The following is a 21,745-nucleotide window of genomic DNA, read 5'->3' on the forward strand; positions in this document are numbered from 1 at the left end:
AAATTAAACATGGAAATAGACAATGGAATTAGTAAAGATGGTATGGCAGGAAGTCAGCTGAATAAATTCATATGGAATAAAAAAGAAATTAGTCCAAATAATAAATTAGCTGTGTACAAGACGGTGTTCGCTGTCTCGTATTCAGCTTTAACCAATTTTAACTTATGGATCCAAGAGCTGGGTTAGAAATAAAACACTTGATCAAAGACTAGAGGCCTCTGATACGAGAGTTGTTCTGAGAAAGATGAGTGAAGTGAACAGATAGCATCACACAAAAAATGAGGATATTAGGAAAGAGCTTGCCATTGTTAGCATTCAAGAATGTGTTAGTAGAGGTAATCTCAGGTGGTATGGTCACTTAAACAGAATGGGAGAGGAAAGATTAGCTAAACAAGTGTTCTTTGCCAGGTTGGCAGGAAAAAGATCCAAAGGAAGACCAAGATGTAAATGGAATGGATAAAGTAAAAAGTGTCTTAATGGACAGAAATATAAAATCTGATAATCTTGGTATCTTGACAAATAACAGATTAATTGGGAGGAAAATTACTAATCAGAAGTTAGTAAAGGTGTAACTTTTCCATGTAGTACTATCATAATTATCCTGTACAGCCCCTGAAAGTACATATCAGGAATTTGATGATGATGGTCCAAGCACTGAAACGTGCAGAACACCACTAGTCACCTGTTTCCACCTTAATTATGCCACTCCATATACCACTTTTTGATATCTGTCCAGCAGCCACCCTCTTAATGATATAAACAGTGTCATATCCATCCCCATTTGTTCTAATTTGTGTAATGTGGTATTCTGTCCAATGCCTTTTCAAAATCCAGCAGAATCATTGTGTAGCCATTTCCTTTATCCAACTCAGCTGTTATTCTATTATAAAAAGTTAGTAAATTACTAAAGCATGACCTACAATTCACAAAACCATGTTGCCTCTCATACAGTATCACATCTTTATCCACCTGTCCTTAAATTCTTTTTTGACGACCAATTTTTCAAGTAATTTTAGAATCACACATGAGATACTGATTGGTCTATACTTTGCTACAGCATAATTATATAAGGCCTGGTTAGCCAAGTGTATCTTCTCTCCAGCCAAAAGGCTGCGAGTTCAAATCCAGCCAATGGCATGGAAGTTTGCGATTGTCTGTGAAAATACTAGTGGTGATGATGGGTGATAAATAGCATTGGTGTAGATGATGGTAGTTGTAGTTCATTATAGTTGGTGGATTGAGTGGTGGAGACAGAGTTGTAGAACAAGTGCCCTCCCTCAATGAATCTGAACTCCTCCCTGGAGGTGTCACATAATAATAATTCAACATCCTTTCCTTGAATCTTAATAGTTTAAGATCTAGCACTCCCTCTTGCAAATATTACATCATGTACTATTACATGTGGCAAAATTAAGCTTGAGCTGCAAAAAAAAGAAACAATTGTGGAGGGAATTTAAGGAGAAGGGTGACCATCAGGTGCAGGAACAGTATAAAGCTCAGGCCAGGATGGTAACAAGGGTGGTAAGAAAAGAAAAAGCAGATTACGAAATGAAATTGGCCATGCAGGCTAAAGAGAATCCCAAACAGTTTTTTCAATATGTTGCAAGTAAAAGGAAAAATGCTCATGGTAGAATAATCTTAAAAAATGCTGAGGGTAGGGAGGTAACCGAATCAGTCGATGTTGTGGAATTACTGAGTGAGCACTTTGCAAGAGTATATCATCCAGGTGGTGACTTTGCAGAAATGGAAGAACCAACAGCTTATACTGGAATTGTGATGAATGAAGTAGAGGTAACTAGTCTATTACAGAACCTCAATGTCAATACATCTGTGGGATTGGATGGGATACCAGCTCGTGTCGTACGTGAAGCGGCCAAAGAATTGTCAGTGCCCTTGACCATTTTGTTTAATTTGAGCCTCAGGACTGGGTCAGTCCCAAGGGGGTGGAAAGAGGGGAAAATAGTTCCACTGCACAAAGGTGGTTCCAAGGCTGCTGTTGAAAATTACCGGCCAATCAGCATAACAGGAATCATTATCAAGGTCTTAGAGAAAATAGTCAAGAGGAAAATACAAGATTGGATAGAAGAAAATGGGATACTGTATGGGGACAGCATGGTTTTGTGAAGGGTAGGTCATGCCTCAGTAACTTGCTCACGTATTATAAAACAGTGACGGCCGAACTGGATAAGGGTAATGGGTTTACAGTGATTCTTCTGGACCTTGCTAAGGCCTTTGACAGGATACCACATGGAATTCTAATCAGTAAATTGCAGCATATGGGAATGGACATAGGGTTGGTGAGATGGATAGGAGGGTGGTTGACGGAGAGATATCAGAGAGTGGTTTACTCAGGAGTAGAGTCCACAAGACAGCCTGTGACTAGTGGTGTGCCTCAAGGATCTGTTCTTGGACCACTACTGTTTAATTTGTTCATAAATGATATAGGAAAGGATCTGAGAGGAACAGTTCATTTGTTTGCGGATGATGCGAAGTTGGGTAGGGCAATAGTGAATGCAGATGACGTCAAAATTTTGCAGGATGATTTGGATAGATTGGAGGTCTGGGCTAGAGAGAATGGATGTCAATTTAATGTGGCAAAATGTAAGGTTATGCATTTTGGGGTGAAAAGATTGGCGGCAGTTTACAGCATTGGTGGAACCCTGCTCCAGGAAATTGATGAGGCACGAGATTTAGGAGTGTTGGTGGATAAGGAATTGAAATTTAGGGGACACATTGCAAAAGTGGCCAAATCAGCTCATCAAATCACTTGGTTGCTGAAGAATACGTTGACAAGCAGAGACAAGCAGGTTATTGTTCCTCTGTATCGAGCCTTGATAAGACCCCATCTCGACTACTGTGCTCAGATTTGGTCACCTAGGTTTCTTCTTGATGGGAAGGAGGTGGAGAGGATCCAGAGGCGAGAGACCAAGATGATAGCAGGTCTGTGGAATGAATCGTATGAGAACAGGTTGAGGATTTGTGGGTTGCAAAAATTGGCTGATAGGCAGAGGAGGGGAGATATGATTGAGACATTCAAATTACTGAAGGGTTTCTATAAAATTAATTCAGAAGATATTTTTGAGAACAGGGCTGGTTGTGGGAGGACTAGGGGACATCCATGGAAACTAGGCAAAAGTGTGGTTAGTAAAGGTGTTAGAGCTGGGTTACTTTTAGAGTAGTGAATGAGTGGAATGCGCTCCCTGAGTCTGTGGTGGATGCTGTGACAGTGAATGAGTTTAAGGCGAGGTATGATAGATACTGTATGAATGTCGAATAGTTGTGATGAATATGATTTAGGGCCTCTCTCGATGAGTCTAATGACTCCTGGAGTTGCCCGTAACATTTTTTTTTTTTTTTTTTGTGAAATCCTTTGAGGAAACCCACTAACTGAATTAGGAATAAGCAAGCACTCAAAACATCAGCTCTGGAGAAATCCATTCGTTGTATCCACTTGCAATGTTTGTACAATTTCAAAATGTAAAAGTTTCATGAACTGCAGCATGGTCAGCAAACCTTCATGCAGTCTGCATTCAAAAACACAAAACACAAGGACAGATTTTAAATGGAACGAAATCGCATAAAACTGCAAAACATGGACTTTATATATATCAGCAGACAAATCTGTTAGTTGGAGGGGGGGGGGGAGGAGAGAGTTCTAGTCAGCAAAAAGATCTATAGTTACACATCTCCAAAGTCTCCAACAGAATAAATGCCATAACTTTTAATTCAAAAGCAACTATAACTGAACTTAGGCACCCAATGAGGCTTCACAAAAAACTCGTAGAATGCTTTCTACAATCAATTCTCACACTATCTGTGCACTGTTGCAACACAATCTCCATCATGGGTAATGATTTTAATGTACTAATAGGATCATATGTTTCAGGAATTACAAAAAATACAGGACTTTTCATATACTGCAATACTACAAATGAAAATTGACATTTTCTAGCTAAATAATACTGATAATCTTGTCAATTTACGAAGCATATTTCCACACAAACATGGATGAAAACAGACCTGGAAAAATCCAAATAGAGCAAGCACACAATAGGATAGAACTAAATTCCAACTACAGAATAGTAAGTGCATACACAAAACTTCATCTTGTTGCTTTTAAAGCAAAAACAAAAACAGTAAATAAATATCATTGGAATGACATGACTCTAGGATTCCTATCATATAAATCCAGTATAAAGAAGCATTACAAAACAAACAGAAGGTCCAATGAAACTATTCCAGAGCTTTACTTATGCTTAAGTATGAATGCATATATATATGCTAAGTAGCAGCAAAAACAGCCATCACATAGACTTCATCAGTTCAAAGGAAATGAGCGACAAATATAAAATACAAATACTACTAAAGAATTACTAAACAAAATGACAATAAAACAACCATACAGGAATCAGAGGATGCATTCTGTACATAAAATGCAAGGCATGTCCAGAAAGCAAGGTCTGTTCAGAATTTCAAAAATAAACTGGTAAAGAAAAAAAGTTTTATTATATGTTAAAATACTTACAAATATACTTTATTTTTCCACATAATTGCCATTGACTTCCAGGCATCTTTGGTATTGTGAAGAAGCTGGTGCCACGATGTTCAGATAAAGTGATGTTCATCCACTGAATCATGCTGTTCTTCATTTCCTTATCTTCTTCAAAGCACTACGATTGGAGTCATTGCTTCATATGGCAGCATTCCTAGTCTTTTGATCTGAATTACTTGTCTGTGTTTCCTCGGCACTTCACAATACAAATCAGCATTAATTGTGGTTCCTCGCTGAAGGAAACTGACAAGCAAGATCACTTTTTGGTCCCAGAAGACAGTAGCCATAATTTTTTTGAGCTAATTCCACTCGTTCCTGTTTATGTGCATTGGTCAGCATTTGTGAGATATATCCTGCACACAATTTTTTTATACAACAGCTTTTTTGTCACAATTTCATGAATGACTGAGTATGAAACTTCTAGGAATTCAAAAGAAAATTCTGTAATTGTGAAATGAATATTCATGTTCAAACATAACAAATTTTCATGTTCACTCTTTCCACTAAATTGTCACCACACACACATTGTGCCCTTCTTTAAACAATGACAACAATGCCTAATCTTATTGCCATGCATTACATTAGGCCTGTTAACCTTACAAAAACCTCACAACTGGCAAGAGTTTTTATCACAGCACTCAAATTATTCATAGGACAATGAACGATAATGTGATGAAAGTAAAATGGTTAACAGCTAGCTACTGAGTCTTTATGTTACCACGCATGCACAACCCCTCTCCCATATCTTATTTGGCAGTAAATTCTGAATGAACCTTACTTTCTAGATGCACCTCATAACTACATGATCAAGAATTGATGGCCTTTTGAAATTACAAGGAGAACCACATCCAGACTGTTAGAAATTAGAACGATTTCAGAATATGCATAAAGCAGGAGAAATGTGCCTGGTAGCTAATTCCTTATGTACCAAAGAAAGGAAGCTCAAAATACGAGACTGGTCTGAAAAGTTCTTGGCCTGAATGAAAAAACGAATTTATAATTTCAAAATTATTTTTATTTTTCACCATAATCTCCCTTAAGACTGATATTTATTCCAGCGATGCTCCAGCACCATTATCCTGTCCCTATAGTGGTTCTCAGTAAAATCTGCAAAATACCCCTTTACAGCTGCAATCGCTTCTTGATTCGAAGAAAAATGATGACCAGCAGGGAAGAGTTTTAGTCTTGGGAAGAGATAGAAATCAGAGAGAGCCAAATCTGGGGAATAGGATGGATGTTCCAACAATTCATAGTGCAAATCCCTTAATTTTCCCATTGCCAAAACACCTTTGTGGGCAGGTGCATTGTCCTGATGAAAGACACAATTTTTTTCTTCTGCAAACCGGATCTTTTCTCACAAATCTTTCTTCACGTCTAGTCTGGTTAAAAGATCGGAATAATATTTCCGGGTTATTATTTTATCCTTTTCAAGATAATTAATAAACAAAATGCCTTTAGCATCCCAAAACACCGATGACATTACCTTTCCTACTGATGGAACTGACGTCTTCTTTGGCACCAAACAACCAGCTTCTGTCCACTGTTTTGACTGCTGGTGTGTAATGGTGAATCCAAGTCTCATCCATAGTAATAAATTGATGAACCAAATCGGTTTTGTTCTTGTTGAAATGTTTTAACAAGAATAAGCACTGTTCAGAGATTTTCATGCGAGTGTTTTTGATTTGCTGTGAGCAAGCGTGGCACCCATCTTGCGAAAAGCTTTTTCATTTACAATTCTTCATACAAAATATATCCTACACGTTCTTTTGAAATGCCTATAGTCTCAGCAATTTCACGCACTTTGACTCACCGGTCATTCAATACCATATCGTGCACTTGATCAATGATTTCTGATGTTATACTTTTTTGATGTCCTTCACATGGATCATCTTCAAGGCTGGTACGGCCATATTTAAACTCGGCAACCCATTTCTTAATTGCCGAAAATGAAGGAGAAGAGTGCCCATAAACTTTTATGAACTTCGAATGAATTTCTTTTGCCATTAAACCTTCTTTTACAAAGAATTTTATAGCCACACTGTACTCAATTTTATCCATTTCAAGGGATACAGACAACACTTTTGCTTCAGACAGCTGTATAAAACAAACTACTTGATAGAATTGCAATTTCACATGGATGCTTATGACAGATGTTCCAACTTAGAAAAAAAAAAAAAAAAAATCATGCCGATAGTGTTGCCATCGAGGCCAAGAACTTTTCAGACCACCCTCGTATAAGAATAAAAGGTCAAAATGGTTGGATACTTGAAGACAAAAAATGAGAACTCAATTATTGTGGAAGAACTACTTCAATAAACTATTCAATAACTTATTAGTGAACCTCACTAGAGATACTTTGTCAGACACATTAATCTAAAAGGAACTCCCCATCACTTGTAATAATTTTACAATGGAAGAATTTGAAATGGCACTAAAAAGGCAAAGAATGAGAAAGCACCTCAATGGGATAGCATAATACCAAAGACTATTAAACATGGAGGAAAAGAGCATTGGAAACAACTACTAAATATGTGTAATACAGCTCTAGCTAAATCCAACAGTGCCATCATATAATGGAGAGAAGGCCTAATTATACCAATACTTAAAAATAGCAATCTAAATAACCCAGAAATGACAGAGAAATTGCACTACTTTCTACCCCACTAAAAATGTATAACAGAATGAGTACTTCCAAACCAAAATGAACCATATGTAACACCTCTTCTGCTCAAAAGTCATGCAGCTTTTTTTTTGTAAAACAAACACCTTGATAGAAGGAGCAAGAGATAAAAACCCTCCTTAATCTTAAATTTCATAAATTTTTAAAAAACCTTTGATTCAATCAATAGATTAGATCAGTTATTATAGCACACCATTGAAAATCAAAGCTATACCAGAATCATATCAGAATTACCATGTAAGAGCAATGGTTAATGGAGAGATGACAGAGCTTTGTTGTTTATAATGGAATTTTTTTGGCGCCATACCTTTTTATTATTATTCTTGACTATGAGGTTTGTTCGAAAAGTTTGGTAAATTTCCAATAGACAGTGACACAATTCGTTCATTCATACCAGTGTCGGCACGTATCATCTTTTTCATGACACCTAGCAAAATTTTAGCCACATGTGACATGTAGTTCTCATTTGGCAAACATTTAAAACGACCGTGTTCACATTTTTCATAAAAATGGAGAAAAACGAGTTTTGTGCAGTGATAAAACACTTTTATTTGAAGAAGTAGATGGCCGCACAGATCAAAGCATAGTTAGATGCAGTTCATGGGGGGACCTGCACCAGCACTAAAGACTATTTATTTTTTGATAAATAAGTTTAAATGTGGTCATAAGTCCATCGAAGATGAAGCATGCTACGGACACATGACTGAGGTCGCTACGAAGGAAATGATTGACAAAATCCATGGTGTCGTTGGAAGACTGCCGAGTGAAAGTGAGTGAGATTGTAAGCATCTCAACTGAACATCTCAACGGGTGTATAATATCCTGCACGAAAAATTGCACACGAAAAAGTTGTGTGCGTGATGGGTGCCACAATTGTTGACTGTTGATCAAAAATGAACACAAAAAGACATTTCAGCACAGTGTTTGGCAACGTTTAATCACAATTTGCAGGATTTTTTGTGTCGATTCGTGACTGTAGACGAAACTTGGATCCACCACTACACATACTTTTGTGTCCAAGCAGCAATCAAAACAGAGGACAATGCCCAGTGAAAGAGCACCGAAAATTATCATGATAGACTATTCGGAAAAGATTAAGACAGGAGTCTATTATGCTTCATTGTTGGACTGTTTAAAAGAACTGAAGAAAAAACAGCCAAGATTGGCACACAAAAAAATGCTCTTTCATCAAGAAAATGTGCCATCCCACACATCGGCCATCACAATGGCAAAACTGCACGAATTGAGATTCTAATTGGTTCAACATCCACTGATTCTCCGGACTTGGCCCTGTGTGACTTCTTGTTCCCAAACTTAAAAATTTGGCTTGGTGGGAAAAAATTTTCTTCAAAGAAGGATGACATCAAGGCTGTCAATGACTATTTTCCCCAATTTGACAAATCCTACTTTTTAGAAGGGATGAAAAAATTGGAAGCTCGCTGGACCAAATGCGTAGACTTCGATGGAGACTATGTTGAGAAATAAAGGTGTTTTCCAAAAAAAAATGTAACTTATTTTTTTACCAAACTTTTCAAACAACCCTCATATATTCACAGACTCACAAGAAATGGGTACGGAATAATTCTTGAAGATTCAGCACTACCTGAATAAGTTGTCTTTGCATTACAGATGATGAGTTAATATCTAACATTCAGCCCAAAATCACCTAGATAATTTATGTAAAAATGTAATATTGATTGGACTGGCAGTCAACAGAATTAAAACTAAAGTCATAACCCTCAGTATGCAGTCGTGCTGAGGTTATGACTAAAAAAATTAACACAAACTTCTAAGCATCCATACTCATAAAGGTGTTCTGACTTCTTCACTCCTGGAGGTTTCCATTTATAAGCATTCTGACAAATGCTTACAGCTGACACAGTTACACCTTAACAATATTTTCTCTATCAGATGAGAAAGATGCAAGAAATTTTTTTTCCTCATCTTTCAAGTGAAGTGCTTCAATAAAAGAACCCAATATTTAAAAAGTACTATCAAATAAGTAGTGTCATAATAACATTAAGAAAATTCAGGACTGGATATAATCTCAGCATTGCTAGTGCAAGTAAAGCACATCATGAAATTCTTTTAGCCAATTTGATGAAATGGAGGGATTTCAAGTCACCTCAAAGTGTCATGCATTGACACTTTCCCAGAAGGTGAACACTACTCTAGAGACACAGAAGTGGCTCACAAACACTTTTCAAATTAGGAGTAGGGAACTATGTCCATAATGAGGGCCAGTAATAAATTTAGTAATAAGTCTGTGTGTATCTGAGGATGTTTGCTAAATAAACACATTCTACAGAACATAAATACTGAAAGTAATTAAAAAATAAAGATGGATTGTTGTTACTATATTTTACAATGATATGCAATTAACATATGCTTACCATTTGTTGTTAGATCATTTATTTTTTTTAAGAGTTTTTCATTATCACTCTGTAACTGTTTAATTAATTTTTCTAACTGCTGTTGCTCTTCATTCTTATTAGTCAACAATGATCTCAAGTCTTTGTTCTCTTGATGAACACCATCCTTTAACCGAAATTAAAGCAAAACATTTGTAACAAATAATGAGTGTAGGTAAATACATAAGTTGAAACAGACATTATTTAAAATTAAGTCCATTAAGAGTTAAAAAAGAAACGTTTTTAAAATTTCGTTAAAACAATTTAAAATATATTAATTTATATATTCATGAAAGGGCTTTAAACAAAAGCTACATGCATGATGGGTATACTCTGAAAATTCTATCTGCTAAGTCTTCTCCAAACCTAAGAAGCAAAGCAGACATGAAATGTGTTGTATGACTGAAGGGAATAATGGCATAGCAGATACCCCCCCCCCCCATTTTTTTTTTAATATAAGCTCACTTTACCCAGTCCAATACCCAAAAGCAGCAGAAGTGAACCAGAAAGTACCTTCTTGTTGGATTCTGATTATGTAGATATTAGAGTAATTATTATTTGCTTCAGAATCCAACATGATCTTCCATCATAAAGGCTACATTTGTAAATATTATTTAATGTAAATAACTTAAATTATAATTTGATATCATGTAATTACCTTAATTATATCTAATATTTAATTATTTAATCAAAGATGTGTTAATAGTAATAAGATTCTGTATTAAATATTATTAAGCTATTTTATTTATTGTTATGTCAATATTATAAGAACTTTTATTTGTAATTTAACTACGCATTTATTGAAATGCAAATATTCTATTTATTCTTGTTTGTGAAAGTTTAACGTTATGTAATAACTGAATGTAGTGGTGTAACCTTATGTAACGTTAGCGAAAATGTTTACGTTTATTTGTTGTCATGGAAACGCGTGAAATAAACGAGTGCGAGTGGAACAGAGCAAGGGCTGGAAAAAGAATAATAAAAAAATATAAGAGGTAACAAGAGAGAGTTGGGACGGAAACTTGGAAGTGAAAGGAAGCAAGGGCATAAACTAGAGAAGTAGAAGTAAATGAAAGGTTCTTAAGGGCAGGAGTTAAGAGGATAATTTTTATTTTTTAGTTAGCTTTATAGTTAGCTGAAAGTATAATCAGCAGTAATAATGAAAAGGAAATTAATACTACAATCGGATAAAATAAAAAGCTGGATGTTTAAAGGAAGAATTCTGAATGAACCCAGCTATTCTAGAATTGTGGCTTATTTCCGATTTGCCCTAAAAGGAACCTCACAGTGTTTAATTAGTTTATGAGTGGTAACGAAGATAGTTGAAGTACCCTGTAATTGAAGTCTAGAATTCTGAAGTGCGTTTGATAGTGCTTTAAGTATAACAGTGGATAAGTCTTGTAGATGTGTTTTTATTAAGTAAGATAAAAAAGTTCCAAAGGTTTGCTCATAACATGATTGATGTATTGGGAACTATTTCTGGTAAGGTTTATCATAGTGCATTATTTCTATGCTTGAAGAATCGTGTGTTAATTACGCTATGCTTAACGCTACTTTAACTGTGGAAACTCTTTGTGAATGAGAGTTGGAGATAAGAATTGTTTGAAAGATATTTTCAACTATTAGTGCTTGTAATATTTTGAACTTATAGCATGACTGAGAATTGTGTGAAAACTGATTAGATTGGATGTTCCATTATATTAATTTAAGTGTAGAAACTTTGTAACTCAGAAGCTGAGAAAGTGTATGTGAAGGCTTGGAAGGTTGAACTAATGTGATTGACTTGGCTTAATGTTTGACTTGTTTTTATTGTTTAAATTAGAAGTAGAATTTATGTATGTGTTATATAGCTTATATTAAATGTTTGTTTTTGTTAATCAAAAGTTGTATTTTGCCTGAATCTCTTTTACTGCACCATTCATAAAATATTCGAACCAAAGCGGGTAAATTAAGTAAGTCAAATATACTCGGCCAGTATATATATTAAGGAGAAATAGTTGAGGGTTGATTTTTCTTCAATTCTTGAACAAATTCAGATATAGAGTGGCGCAGTCTTTAAATATAAATTTTCTCTATATTTGAATTAGAAACCAACTAGCAACTATTTCTCCTTAATATATATACTGGCCGAGTATATTTGACTTACTTAATTTACCCGCTTTGGTTCGAATATTTTATGAATGGTGTAGTAAAAGAGATTCAGGCAAAATACAACTTTTGATTTACAAAAACAAACATTTAATATAAGCTATATAACACATACATAAATTCTACTTCTAATTTAAACAATAAAAACAAGTCAAACATTAAGCCAAGTCAATCACATTAGTTCAACCTTCCAAGCCTTAAGAACCTTTCATTTACTTCTACTTCTCTAGTTTATGCCTTGCTTCCTTTCACTTCCAAGTTTCCGTCCCAACTCTCTCTTGTTACCTCTTATATTTTTTTATTATTCTTTTTCCAGCCCTCGCTCTGTTCCACTCGCGCTCGTTTATTTCACGCGTTTCCATGACAACAAATAAACAAACATTTTCGCTAACGTTACATAAGGTTATACCACTACATTCAGTTATTACATAACGTTAAACTTTCACAAACAAGAATAAATAGAATATTTGCATTTCAATAAATGCGTAGTTAAATTACAAATACAAGTTCTTATAATATTGACATAACAATAAATAAAATAGCTTAATAATATTTAATACAGAATCTTATTACTATTAACACATATCTTTGATTAAATAATTAAATATTAGATATAATTAAGGTAATTACATGATATCAAATTATAATTTAAGTTATTTACATTAAATAATATTTACAAATGTAGCCTTTATGATGGAAGATCATGTTGGATTCTGAAGCAAATAATAATTACTCTAATATCTACATAATCAGAATCCAACACTTCTGATCCACAAGAAAATGTATTTTATTATGCAATTTTTGTTCTTTAGTTGTATCATCATCATATACAAGAATGATTAAATTTAGAACTTTATGATGATTGTTTCTTGGGCATCTCCATGGAGTTAAAGACTCATTGTAAGGGAGACTAACTACTGTTCATACAACACCTATCATACCTTTCCTCAAACTCATACCAATAAAACATTCAACCACCTCTGGCAACCCATTCACCAACCTGCAAGCAAAAAAACTAGCCCCAACACTTGCTAATTACACTCTCACAAATTCCAGAGATTTATTGGAAAAAAAAAAAAAAAAACGCATTTGTTGTCAAATCCTATAAAATTCTTTTAATAACCTATACATTTTCATACACTCTATTATTTGCCCATCAGCTGGTTTTTCAAGTCCACAGACCTTCGATCTACTCTTGTAGGGAGCATTTTATAGACCTGCTGCAATTATGGTTGCTCACCTTTGGGTCCTCTCTGCACTTCATCTTCATAGAATCCAGGTGACCAGATCTGCACTCAGAACAACATAGCTCTTGCTAAACAATTCAATTATCTTCACAACACTTTTTTTTAGCCAAAAGATACAAACCTCCTATAAAAGAGATATAATACTGCATGCTTTGTCCCCTCATCCTTCCCACAAGATAGCAATGAAACTATTATCCATTACAGTCAAGATGAATCTATAAAGATAGCTGAAATTCCTAATAAATATAATCTCCATGCTAACTTTCAAACTGCACATCCAACCAGCAACTTTCATCCATGCACTGAAGGATCAGCATCATGCTCATGCATATCTTGAAGAGTATGAAATTGTGACTGCAACAACTTAACCTACTCTGCACAGACCAGTGATCTTAACATCTGCCTTTAAGGCAGCTTGATTACAAATATAATCAATTTACCAATTTATAAATTATCAGTAAGGGCAAATGTAGTCTTATGTTTTTTTAACATAAAAATATATTTATATACATAACATTTGCAATCACTGGTATAGCAAATCAGGACTGGAAGACAGATCTAGACATCTCCTCACACAGAATTAAATGGAAAAAGACAACTGTGCTGCATGTGATTCATAGGTCATTAATAGAGCTAAAGATCTGGGAGACAGTCATTCTAAGACCACATTTAAACAGACTTTCTGAAATTTTGTCTATATTTGGCCTCCAAAGGATACCTTAACAGGATATCAGTTCTCTTTCAATAACAGCTTTGTTTCCGCAATCCAAATGAGCTATTAACGAACGAATGATGGGGTGATTAAGGGTCAAAGCTATATAACTGAGAGGAGAATTTTGTTTTAATTTGGCCTCCAAAGGGTACCTTGACAGGATATTAGTTATCTTTCAGTAACAGCTTTGTTTCTGCAATCCAAATGAGCTACTAATGGACAGGTGATGGGATGCTTAAGGATCAAAGCTGTATAAAAGAGCAGACCTCAACACAGCCTTTAAAGGAATGTGGAGAACTGACTAGAGCATCTGGCTCAAGCCACAATATAAAAGGTTGGTACAACATGACAGAATTTCATGCCGGCTGGGGCATTGCTGGTTAAACAATGCCCCCCCCCCCTTCTTCACAACTTCTTAACACACTTAAACAATCAACACCCCAGGATCCAGTTTCCTTGGAAAAGGAAAACAATAACAGTCTCCCCTAGACACTCTGATTACATACCAGCCTGATGGATCCATGGCTTTCTCTGTTTACAGAAAACCGACCCATACAGGTAGATACATACACCACCAATCGCACCCTCCCCCACAACAATATGGGATTATAAAAACCCTGTATAACAGGGATAAATTCATCTGTTCAGATAACAATGCCCTAACTACTGAACTTAACCTTATCCTTAGCAACTTCTTAGCCAATGGCTAAAACCTCCAAAAAATCCAGAAAATTTTAAAACCAGTTAACTGCAATCCCTCCCCACCTTCTTAACAGAGATTACACTCAATCTATCAGCATTCCTTATATCTGGGGCCACTTTCCCTAGACCTACCTTGGAGTATACCAGGTCCCTTGCAGTTGTAAACTGTCCTACTGTGGCCAAACAGGCAGAACAGCTAATATCAGGATATCTGAACAAAGACTACACCCGGTTTCATCAATACAGCCACTCAGGACTTGCTGACCATGCACTAGATACCCACCACAGAATATGCTGGAAGAAAGTTGCTTTACTACACTGCAGCAAATATAAATATGAAAGATTATTCCTGGAATTAGCCTCAGCTCTAAAAAACTTCCCAAACCTCAACAAATTTCGGTGCATTAGATTTCTCTAAATTTGGAAAGAGTGCACCCTAAGAACATCAGCCCAACAGCCAAGACAACCCAATTTAGCCTGCTAGGGGGGCACCTTCAGGACCAACTTCAGTTGCCTTCTTCAGCTCCATTTGCTTGTTAGTGCCTGCGTGCAAATATCAGTTTTATGTTCCCAGAAGATGGCAATGTAACATTGCTGAAATACAGGAAGGTATTGATTAAAGTTTTTAATTAATATTTTGCCTTCCCGTGGCCCTCCCTGCCAGTAGTGTTACCCTGTGGTATATTGCTGGTGCTTCAGACAAAAGAAGCCCCCAGAGATGAATCACAGGTAACATGAAGCTAATGTCTCAAACAAGGTGTCCAAAGGTACCAAACCTCCTGGACCACTTACAGCAACTATGATGAATACAAAACTTAAAAAGCTCCATCGTAACCCAGAATAAGAAGGATCACCTCAACCTTTCTTTCTGCGGAAAAATGGTAGAACACGAGCCTCACCCGAAATAGCTTGGAGTGAGCCTGGACAGAAGCCTAACCTATAAAAGGCACATCACCAACCTGTCCAACAAAATTAAAACGAGAAACAATATAATTTCAAGGCTTGCTGGAACAACCTGGGGCTGTGGTGCAGAAGTCCTACGGTTGTCTGCACTAGCCCTCGCATTCTCTACAGCAGAATATTGTACCCCCTGTCTGGGAAAGAAGTGCACGCACCATGTGCACAATTAGTGGGATAGTGAGAAGCACCCCCTCTCTCCTGGCTACCTGTCCTATCTAACATTGTTCCAGCAAACATATAGAGAAGACAAGCCTCGATTAAAGAATTTAATAAAGCAATGAGCAACCCACTCCTGCCCCTGCACCAGACTCTCATAAATCCACATAGTCTTTGCCTAAAATCTAGAAAGCCTTTCTGGTCCATGGACAAGCTCTCTTCAGCTGCCTGCCATCAACATCTCATATGTGGAGAGAATACTGGTCTAACAATTTCCCAACAAACAGCTTCCTGGAAGATCCCTGTACTCTGCAGCTTGGTTTTGCTCTTCCTAAGAAGATTTGGTCATCAATCAACAGGGTCAGAACTAACCAGGGCAGATGTGGCTGCCTACTACATAAATGGAGGCTGTTAGACCACCCTTATTGTGATTGTTCTCCTGTAGCTCAGACTCATATTGTGAACGACTGCCCAACGCGCCAATTTCAAGGTGGTGGCCAATGGACATCCACAAGGTGACAGATGAGGCCTTGGATTGGCTTTCCAGACTGGACACTAACCTGTAGCTGTTCTGTATTCCTTTTGCCATGAGAATAAATAAATAAATTAATATTTTAGTATATTTTGTCATTTCCTGAAAAATTTAAAGTCATGTGTAACCAATGCATAAGTTTATTTACAAGAATTAAATTGAACAAAATTTAGCATTTTTCTTTCTTTTTTTTTAATTATTTATTCAAAAAAATGTTTTCTTACGACCAAGAATTCTCAGCTGTAAGAGAATTTTTTTTTATGTTGCTCCTACCCACAAAAGGTTATTTGCAAACTTATAGTACATTTTGTACTGTGGGTGGGATAAGGATGCTTTTTTTTTCTAGTTTTTTTTTTATCAGTTTTATTTTTGCATTTTTTAAAAATTTATTTTTACATAGTCCAGAAACCCTGCTCTAGGGAACTTTTTCAAGCCACTTAAGGTCTCCAATAAGTAGGACAGAGGTCTAACACTAGCCGATGAAATCTATCTCCCACCCAGAGGCAATCGTGAGGATTCAAACCCATGGCCTGTTGGTTGGAGAGTAAGTAAGCTAACCACTTGACTCTGTTGCCAATGTTTTAGCAAAACTCTAAGCAAGCAGATATGCAATTACATAACCATTTTGTTCCATGACTGAAGAGGGGTAAGTGGGCATTTTCCCTTCATTGTCAGGATTTTGGTGCAGACCTTTTTGGTGTTTGCTGGTCTGGTGATAAAAAAATGTGAACTAGATCAAGCAGTCCTCTTGGCTCTGACAGCAATTAAGTTTCACGTATTTGGATATATTTGCTGATATACCCCAAGTTTTATTTTGGATTTTCTTGCTTGTTATATATTCTGAATTTCACCATAGTTGTCAACAGTCAACACCTTGAAAACTATCTAATTAGTGACCACCAGTATGGATTTCACTACCCTAGATCCACAGGAAATCTGGCCTATGTCACTCACATTTGCATTCCAGGGAAACCAGTGACATTGCTCTTGACATGTCCAAGGCTTTTGATAGGGTCTGGCATCAAGGACTTCTCAACAAGTTACCATCATTTGGACTGCCTTCATACTTGTGTAAATGGATAGTCAATTTTCTCTCAGATCTCTATCCCTATGTATAATAGTGGATGGTGTTCTCTCCTCAGACTTTCCTATTAATGCCGGTGTCCCTCAGGGCTCTGTCATTTCGCCCACCTTTTTTCTGATTTATATAAACCTGCTCTCATAGGCTGCTAATCTTATTCATAGTTTTGCTGATGATAGTACACTTCACTCATCCTACTCATATGACAAGCCTTGATGTGCTCAAACATCTGAAGTTTTAAGATCATCTATAATAAGTACCCTGAACACTAATCTCCACAGTATTCTTGATTTTTTTCAAGTGAAAACAACCTAGTCAACTTCAATGCTTCCAAAATGCAGTTTAGCTTGTTTTCCCATAAAAGAGACCTCAGATCTTCTCCACTTATTTTTTGATAATGCTCAGCTCAAGCGTTGAGACCAAACTCTTGTCTCGGACTGACTCTTACTCCAAACCTTTCATGGCACAATCATAACTTCTATAGCATCAAATGCTTCCAAAAAACATGGCATCTTTTTCCAGTTAAAACAGTACTTCTTTGCCAAACAGTAACCTACTCTGCATAAATCCCAAATCTGACCAACATTGGACTACTGCTCTCATGTGTGGTGAACCCAAAACCTCCCTACAAATTCTTGAGGCTGTTCAGAAAAGAGACCCAGTCGATAAATGGCACTTCTCTTCAGCCACTCTTCCATAGAAGGTAAGTTCTGCATTGTTTCTCTTCTACAAATATTTCTATGATGACTGTTCAGCTGAACTAGCATCCATTATGCTTCCTATTTCTGCCATATCTACAGGAACTCTCAATCCTTTTACAGTCGTTGAAATGCATACTCACTGAACCAGCTACTCCCAGTCATCTTTTATTCCTTCCACCTCAATTCTGTGGAACAACTTTCCTAATGAACCATTTCCAAAGGACTATAATCTTCAATAGTATAAGAATAATATCAACAGTTTACTCTATTCCTAACCCTGCCATCACACTGCATCCATTTGCTATATGCTTTTCTGCTTTTTATGTGTGGGATAAATATATATATATATATATATATATAAAATGCTTTTATCAGTCTTGGATGTTTTTTTTTTTTTTTTTTTTTTTTTTTTTTTGTGGAAATGTGAACAGCCAGTGTCCATCTATTCCTCCCTCAGGAGAGATATCCAAGAAATCATCTAATTTTACTCCAGGCACTAAGCATTTTAATGGTTTTATTTTCCTCTGGGGAAGGGGAAATCCCTCAAGAAATATTCCATCTATTATTGGATCTGGAGACATGTTTTTTTTTATTCTTTGGGTCATACAATCCACTTTCTTAACTAGTGGATTTAGATACAATGCAATCTTTTTCTTTTGTTTTTTTTAATATCTTCAGGAATAAGGCCATATTCATTTCTTTTTCTCTAATTCGCTCCATGGAGAAAGCAAGTAAATAATAACACTCAGATAATGATATTGAGGAAGGTGAGACAAAAATAAAGTTAATGCCCCCCCCCCCCCCCTGACACTTTCTTTACTGTTGTCGACTAGATGTTGTGGTATATTTCCTCTCCACCTGATACAACATATTCTGTTTGGCCTTTGTCTTTTGAATCTTCTTTTTCATCATTCTACCTTTGGCATGATCAGGAATAGGCTGGATGTTCTCCTTAACAATTAGTGCACTTTGGGTGTTTTGTATTTAGTCTTCATTCTCTTTACTGCCAAACTGAGCACAGACAGCAGAGTCATGACCATATTTCTAACACTTGCAGCCCAAAGGGTTCAGGGATATAAAGCCTAATAGAACAACCAACATACTTTGATTCTGCTGATGTTGGAGGATTTGGGGGTATTTAATGTAGGAGGATATTCCTGATAGGCACTAGTAAACCAGCCCGACGTATGAAAATTCTTCTTATGGCAGTCACTCCTTGATCTTTTAATTCAGAGCAAATATTATTAGGAACATTGAAAAAGTCACAGCTCTGATATTAACTCTCAAGAAAAGTTGAGTTTTATGGAGTTAGTGATGATTTGTATTCTCACAATTGATGTTGTACCAATTGTTTCAGAAGAGGATGTTCCAACAAAAACGTTGCCTGAATGAAGTTTTTTTTCATAGATTCCAGGTTGGCAGGATCAGGGATCCAGCCAACCATTTCAAATCCATTTAAATAAAGAAGGATGATATTTTGCCTTCATTTTAGAAATTATGGACGTTATAACCGTGTTATAACTATTTTAATTTCCCGACATTTCGCCCTTCATATTAAGGTCATCATCTGGAGTATATACAAATTAATTATTTAGAAACGTCAAAGCTATCTATTTAAGATAACATGAGAGAAACATTCTTATAGATAGTTCTCTTACAGTAACAATGATGTCCTATTTTTAACATTACAATTGTTATATTAAATTTAGAATTATCCACAGTCCTGTTTATAGTTACTCTTAGGGAGAAAGGTTCTGTGGGTAGAATACGTGCCTTCCATATGCTCGGGATTTTAAGACCATCATTATTGTTCAGCTTGGGGTGGTTGATAAGAATCTCACAGGCTTCCTTAAATTTGGTTTCATACCATGTTTCGGTGTGATGTAAACAACTGGTGCTTGTCCAGTATATTCTATGCAAAGTGTTCAGGGAATGATCAGAAAGGCCAGCTTCACCATAGTTATATTTAATGTGTCGTTTATGTTCCTTTTGTCTAATAGGAATTGTGCGTCCTGTTTCCCCTATATATGGTAGATTACAGGTGCAATAAATATGGTATACTCCAGGTTGGGCCAGCGGAGGGGTGGGTCTTTGAATGAGTTGAGTTAAGCTTTTTAATTTTGCAGGAGGTTTAAAGGTGGCTTTGAGGTTGTATTTCTGTAATATTCTGTTTATTTTACCTGATGTCCCTTTAATATAAGGAATGGTTATAGTTTTATTGTAGTCTGGTTTATCTTTGTTTCTTATTGAGGTCTTGTAGAGAATTTTGTTCATAGTGTTTTGGCTGTAACCATTTTTTAGAAAAGTATTGCTGATAACTTTAAATTCGTCTTTCAGCGCTTGTTCATTGATGCAGATCTTCAAAGCCCTGTGTTTTAGAGTATTAATGACACCTAGTTTCTGTGTTGGGTAGTGGTAGGAGTTTAAGGGAAGTGTCTAGCAGCCATGGGGCTAGATCGTGAAAACATCATCAACTTATCTAAGCCAGACTTTGGGTTTTAAAGAGGAATCTAGGGCATGTCCAAAATGTTCCATATAAAAGTTAGCAATGGGGGGGGGATAATGGCTGTGCCTTCTTTTTGTAGGTAGAAAGTGTTTGGCCATACAAAATAATCAGAACGTAATACATGCACAAAGAGCACCATGACATTCGTAAAGAGGGCAGAGACGCCAAAACTGACTAATAAATAATCTTTTTTCTAATGTGATGTCTCTGATTATGTTTATGAAGCATTGTGTGTTTCTGATATAGGAGGGAGAATGCCCTACCAACTCTTTGAGTGTTGCTGCTAATTTCTTGGCTAGGTGATAATTCGGGATGTCTATACCTTCAACTATCGGATGGAGTGGAGTGTTTTATTTGTGTATCTTTGGTAGACCATAAATTCTTGGGGAACAAGCGTAGTGCAGAAGTAATTTTTTGAATGTATCTTCAGGCCATTTAGTAATTGATTTAAGTAGTTTCTCTGTTTTCTTTTTTATTCTATTGATTGGGTCTTAGTTAACAAGTTGGTATGTACTATTGTCCAAGACTAGTAGATTCATTTTTTCTAAATAAGTGGTTTGGAATAACGGTGGCACTTCCTTTATCAGCTCTAGTTATTACAATGTTGGGATTTGATTTTAATGATTTCACCACTGTTAATTCGTGTTTCGTGAAATTGCTTATTGTTTTCTTATGATTAATATTTAAAATGTTGGTGGTTTTTAAACGTATTTTATCTATGTTATTTGGGATGAATCTTAAGCCTCTTTCAATATTACAAATAAAATCCAGTTTGTTCATTGATCTGTGCTATGGCAAAATTTAGACCTTTGCAGATTAGCAAGAGCTCATCTTTGTTTAAAAAGGCGTGGTTGGATAGGCTTTGTTACTGTTACCTGCAGGCGATTGGTGGCTCCTGTTGTTTCTTGATTCTGGTTGGTTGTTAACATTCACTGTGAAGAAATTTGAATAGGTCCGTTGGTTTTGTTGATCTTTTAGTCTATGAAATTTAGATACGAGATTTTCTTTCCTAGTTTGAAGGTTATGGTTCACTGTGTTGTCCGTAATCTATCAGAAACACACAACACTTCATAAATATAATCAAAGACATTACATTAGAAAAGGATGATTTATTAGTCAGTTTTTGACATTTCTGCCCTCTTTACGAATGTCCCAATCAATGACAATCCTTTTACAGAAAAAATTCCCTCCAGATATCACGGTGCTCTTTGCGCATGTATTACGTTCTGGTTATTTTGTATGGCAAAATGCTTTCTACCTACAAAAAGAAGGCATAGCCATGGGCTTCCCATTATCCCCCCCCCCCCCCATTGCTAACTTTTATATGGAACATTTTGAGCAACATGCTCTAGATTCC

General features: G+C 36.2%; 1 protein-coding gene across 7 annotated transcripts in view; it reads right to left on the reverse strand.

Moving 5' to 3' along the window:
* LOC150104186 (uncharacterized) overlaps nt 1-21,745 on the reverse strand; it is a 712,768-nt gene that overhangs the window by 543,143 nt on the left and 147,880 nt on the right. For all 7 annotated transcript variants that reach the window (XM_090396809.1, XM_090396815.1, XM_090396810.1 and 4 more), the window contains one exon: nt 9,626-9,770. In XM_090396809.1, the coding sequence (XP_090252935.1) occupies nt 9,626-9,770 (145 nt within the window). The remainder of the gene's footprint in view (nt 1-9,625; nt 9,771-21,745) is intronic.

The sequence above is a fragment of the Typopeltis vanoorti genome, chromosome 8 (genome assembly GCF_054136105.1).
Source record: "Typopeltis vanoorti isolate ZY-2024b chromosome 8, IOZ_Tvanoo_1.0, whole genome shotgun sequence".
Lineage (NCBI taxonomy): Eukaryota > Metazoa > Arthropoda > Arachnida > Uropygi > Thelyphonidae > Typopeltis > Typopeltis vanoorti.